Source organism: Quercus suber, unplaced genomic scaffold (genome assembly GCF_002906115.3).
Source record: "Quercus suber isolate HL8 unplaced genomic scaffold, Cork oak 2.0 scaffold_475, whole genome shotgun sequence".
Lineage (NCBI taxonomy): Eukaryota > Viridiplantae > Streptophyta > Magnoliopsida > Fagales > Fagaceae > Quercus > Quercus suber.
The window spans coordinates 547,803-553,279 of NW_027069926.1; the positions used below are offsets into that span (position 1 = coordinate 547,803).

At 37.5% G+C, this 5,477-nt stretch overlaps 1 protein-coding gene across 2 annotated transcripts; it reads left to right on the forward strand.

Moving 5' to 3' along the window:
- The first annotated feature begins 936 nt into the window (after positions 1-936).
- LOC112015309 (protein VACUOLELESS GAMETOPHYTES) lies at positions 937-4,811 on the forward strand. Of its 2 annotated transcripts, none has more exons than XM_065762836.1 (2): positions 937-1,837; positions 2,687-4,811. In XM_065762836.1, exon 1 carries the CDS (start codon positions 1,081-1,083, stop codon positions 1,795-1,797), a length of 717 nt encoding a protein of 238 aa, XP_065618908.1. In that variant the 5' UTR covers positions 937-1,080; the 3' UTR covers positions 1,798-1,837; positions 2,687-4,811. The 2 variants fall into 2 exon arrangements, with proteins under 2 accessions (XP_065618908.1, XP_065618907.1); XM_065762835.1 differs by lacking the exon at positions 2,687-4,811 and adding an exon at positions 1,925-2,055.
- Positions 4,812-5,477: the final 666 nt, after the last annotated feature.

Below are 5,477 nucleotides of genomic sequence, written 5' to 3' on the forward strand. Positions count from 1 at the left end.
AGCGTATACTCAACGCAGGAAAAATTCGGGGGTATGCAATTTGCAACGTTAATTTTCAATAAGCATGCGTAACTTTCAATTTTCAGGTAGAATTAGATGCTGAACTAGTGGTAGCTCATGTTTAGCAATCAACACTTGGTTAATAATATTGTTAAGAAGGAAGAAGAAAGGCCTGTATAAATGGCACCATGTTATTTTAAAAACTACACGCCATCCTCATGTGCCACTTATTCCAGTTTGTTGATAACATGGTTATCAAATCCACCCACAACAATCAAGTTCTAGCTAAATCATGGTCCAAGCCCATCCAACTTCATGGGGGATAATATGGAATTTGTGGTTTGAAAACCCATTAAGGAGTTTAAGGAGGTACCATACATGTGAGTTTGGCACATTTCATTCTGGAAAGTGATTAGATAGTCTTAAAATATAACGAAGTGGTACTCACAATCAGTTTGTGATTTAGAAGACAATATTGTGGTTTGTGGTTTAGAAGACAAAATTGTGGTTTTGACACCCAGCTTACATGAATAGTGGATTTCCACGCGAATTTAATTAATTGGAATATGTGAGAGGAATTGTGATTTGTAATGTATCTAAAGCATCTGAATATTTTATCTTCTTTTTTATGCAAGAAATACAAATTATAGAAAATATCTTCCATCTCTCTCTCTCTCTCTCTTAATATTATTGGAATTCAGTTAACCAAAACTCTCAAAATTCTTTCTGTTCACTTTTGGATCACGGTAGCACTTCGCAGCTAAATTAGAATTAGATGCTAAACTAGTGGTCGTGCTTGCTTGTTTAGCAATCAAAGCCTGGTTAATAATGCATGACAAGGTAAAGTGGCAAACGATTCGTTTCTCCACAGGTCTCTCAACAGAACGGACCAAACTTTGACCTTTCTATATTAGCTCAACAAGTGAGAACACACTGGTGTCGTTTCTGTCAAAGCACAACAAGCCACCTACCGTGGCTACAAAAGCCCAATACCTGTAAATTGTTCATTCTGTATTGCAATACAATAATTTTCTCTCCCATATTTTCTCTCTGTTTCTTCAAATAAAGACCACAAAAATCATGGAATACAATGAAATTGCCCACTTCAGCCACCCTCAACACAAACTCAAATTTGAGCACACAGAATTTCCATTCAAGTGTGATGGGTGCAAGGAGATAGGCATAGGCTCACGCTACAGATGTGCCATATGTGACTTCGACCTCCACACACACTGTGCACTCCCTTCCCCTGCTATCTCTCATCCTTTCTACCCAAAATGTTCCTTCCAGTTCCTTCCACGCCCGCCCGGCAACACTCCACGCCTTTGCAACGCGTGCGAAAAGGATGTCACGGGGTTCGTGTACCATTGCAACTCGTGCGGGTTTGATCTCCATCCATGTTGTGCTAAGCTCCCTATGATGATTAATGACAGGGAAGTCAAGCTCTATTTGTATAGGAAAGTGGATGCGCCTTGTCACAAGTGTGGAAGAAAAGGAAGAAGCTGGAGTTATAGGTCTACATGCAAGAAATACAATTTGCATGTGGCTTGTGTGAGAGAGATGGTAATGGAAAGTTGGGATGATATATATGTTGGAAGAGGAAAAGGTAGGAGATTGGAAACAAGAATTCCTAGCCTTAAAAATACTCTTCAAACCCACCACCATAAGAGGAAGGGTAAGGTGGAAAAGTGTTGCGAGATAGCTGGATTGGTTGTGCAGTTTGTTATATCAGCGGTGCTCGGAGATCCAACCCCTTTGATTGCTGGAGTTATAGGGTCCTTGATGTCACGGGCATGATGATTGATTTGTGGCATGTGTGGATGTTTCATGTACAAAGGTAAATAAGTTGCAATATATATGATGAATTGATATCCAATGTTCTCAAAAAACCCTTTTTTTTTTTCACCTGTAATTCTCTGTTTAGATTGGTGATTTTCAGGCTTAAGCTGTGTAATATGAAAAGTGGTCATCAAATTAGAGCAAAATCCAACTGAGAAGAACCACAGACCTTGTGGCACAACCCAATTCTATCTGAAGAAAAATTAGGTTTCAATCTCCTCTTTCTCACCCTTTAAAAAAAAAAAAAAAAAAAAATTTACTTTATTTTATTTAGTTTAGAAATCCTAATAACCTAAACTTCAACCCAAACCCAAACTCACCCTTGGGCTCGAACAAGCAAGCGCAAATCTATAGATTCCCCAAGCTCTCATGGCAAAAGATTATCAATTTTGATGTGAGTTGGAATATTATTTTCCTTCATTAAAACTTTTTCTCACATTTAATTGATTATGATGAAAACAATAAAGTAGTTTGTGTTAAAGGAGAGGATTGCTTTAAGAGTAAAAAATTCCATTCTAACTTACACTTTGGCTCAATAATAGTACGAATATTTCTTTTTCTTTTTATTGGGACAAATAAAAATGGAACAAGGCGTAAACAACATGGGTTGGCACTTGGTAGAATTTAATTCTGTGCGTAGGTGAGCAAATTTGCAATGAAATTCTGATCTGTTGAAGTTCAAGCAACGCTAATTGTCAATTGGCATACGTAAATTGCAATTTGTAGGTAGAATTAGATGCTAAAGCAGTGGTCGTGCATGTTTAGGAATCAACACTTTGTTAATAATTTTTTTTTTCTCTATCATTGTTGTCTTGTTGATGATTTCGATATATACCTCATGACCCAGCTCTATCTATATATGCCATTGGTGGGCCAACTCATTATTTCTATGATGATGCAAATGAGGCGGCTGGTAGTCTTGCAAGTATAGGAAGACAACATGAACTGGAGTTCGTAATTCATGAAAACCTCCCAGCTGCTACTTTAGTTTCCAATTGTAGAGCTGGATTACATGGGCAAGCATGAACCTCTTTTAATTGATAAATAAAAAATACTAAAACTACGAACTATTTTACAAACTGTTAATATGATAAGTAGTTATTTGTAAATAAAAAAGTAATATTAGTAACAGATTGAAAATCAATAATAATTAACCACAACAGTAATTTATAAAAATATTATAAAATATTTTGTAATTGTAGGATTATTTATTTAATTTCTTCCGCTTTGGTCATCAAAAAAGTTTTTTTTTTGGGCAACGTGGCGATTTCCTAAACTCCAACAACTCTCTTAGAGTATGACTAAGAAGGGTGGGCAGAAAACCTAAAGGAAAAACAAAGGCCCAAATACCCTGAGCCCATTCATGTTATTGCTCCTATAGGTGCGTCTTTTCTTAGACAAAGAGCTGCTCATCTTCAAGCTGGCTCTAAACACCTTAGGTCTGAACCTTCTGGGTCTGCACCTCCTCCCTCTTCTTCTACAGGTCCTGCTAGTGAGGCTATTCCTGATCCTAATGCTGCTACTGCTGCTGTTCCTCCACCTCCTTCGACCGACTTTGATGTTCGTCGTACTTTAGAGACTATAATGACCATTCAGGCGGCTCATGGTCAGCTTTTGGTGGACTTATTTGATGAGATCCGTGCTTTGCGAGCCGACTTTGCACATCTTCATTCACCTTCACCACCTCCCTTTGATGATGACTTATGATTGCCCTTTGGCATTCCGTCACAAAAAAGGGGAGTAGAGTTTTGACTTGTAGAGGGGTTTTTGTAGTTAGGGGGAGATCTTTTTTGTTTTTGAGGAGCTCGTGGAGTTTTATAGATTGTATCTAGGTGCTTCACTTTGTATATCATTTTTAAGGATATTCATGTTAGGGGGAGTAACATTGATTGATATTTTGATATACATGATTTATATTTGATTCTTGTTGCTTTGTGATTCACTGCTTAGTGATTTATATTCATGAGTTGTTCATTGATATATGTCTTTATTTTGTGTTGTGTGAATCTTACAAGAATGTTATACCTGTTTATATACTATTTTTTGTCACACATGCGTTTATGCGTTTGTTGAGTATTTCAGGAATATACAAGTTGATTCAATTGAGCTGATGTCTACACTTGCAACTGATGGATAGTAGTTAGGATTGAATTTTAGTCTTTATGAGCATTTTTTTGTAAATGGCTTTTTAATTGTAAACTTTGAGCTTATTGTTTGTGTTTTGTCACGGATTGCCAAAGGGGGAGTTTGTTAGGTTCTAAAGATTTAGGATTTTATGTATTTAGAACTCTAATGTGTAATGTTGGCAAACCATGATCAAAACAATGTGCTTAGTTTTGTTTAGGCTTGCTCAAAGTTGATAAAATATTGTATAGTTGGAATCGAGTGACTGTAGATGCATTGGGGCATTTCAGTCTAGCTTGATCGATCGAAGGAAAGGCTCAATCGATCGAATCACGGACCAGATGCGTTTTCTGCAGTTTTTCCAACTCAGCCCTAACTCATTAAACGTTTTGAGTTTTCTGTTTTTACCCTAGGTATATAAAGAAAAACCCTAGCCATGTTCTTAAAGTTGCTCCAGTTGTATTGTTGCTCATACATTGCTGTTTTGTGTAAATCTCTTGTGAGATCTAGAGGAGCTTTCCTTTACACAAAGATTAGGGTTTTCAAGATAGAGATTACTTCAACATCTTGATGATTAACTCGGTTGCTACCATTGAAGCTTAAAGAATATCAAGCGTGGGTGCTTGTAGCTAATTGGAGAATCCAAGAAAGAAGGAGTCTGTGGATTCGGAGCTTGCACGTGGTCATGTCAATAAGTTCTACTGGTGGGTAGCATTAGGAAGTCAAGTGGGGAGCTTATAGTCCTTTTGTATGAACTTTGATTCTTTCATAGTGGATTCAGGTTTGCCTTGAGGATTGGTGGGTCAAATCCTCCCCAGGTTTTTACCGTGTGGTTTCCTGGGTGATCATATCTTGTGTTATTTATTTTTCCGCTGCTTTATATGTTTGATATGATTATTTGATTGTTTTAACCTAGAATTGCATAATTTGACTAAGTAACAACTTGGCTAATTATCTAGGCTAACCAATCTGGTTGTTTTTAAGGGGTCTAAAACCGTTCAGAGTCATTTTCACCAACACCTTTACTATGCTTCATGTTGACCTTTGTCAAATCACTTTTCATAGCACACGAGGGGTCTAGGATCACACTCAAGTATTTAAACCACAGTGAGTGTACCCGCTCTGATACCAATTGAAAGCTTGAAAATGTGTTGAAAAACACAAGAGCTGTTTAGACCTCCAAAATAAAGTTACGGCTTGGTTGATTTTACACTAACTTAATACTAAGTGCGGAATAGTGTAAACACAAGCGTATAAGCAAGCCAACTACTCTAATCCATATTTAAAGTAACACAGCAGTAAAAATGAAATGAACAAGAGTAGGGAAGAGAGATGCAATCACAGATAACACCGAGACGTGTTATCGATAACACCGAGACGTGTTATCAAAGAGAAAACCGAAGAACTCGGCGAAAAACCTCTCCGCCGCCCTCCAAGCGGAAATCGATTCACTAGACAATCAGTTGGGATACATGGGTTAGCAAGAGACCCTCCAAGCCTAATCTAGCCGATGT

Bases quoted from the DNA above. Each gene is read 5' to 3' on its own strand.
- LOC112015309 (XM_065762836.1), top strand. From the start codon at position 1,081: ATGGAATACAATGAAATTGCCCACTTCAGCCACCCTCAACACAAACTC.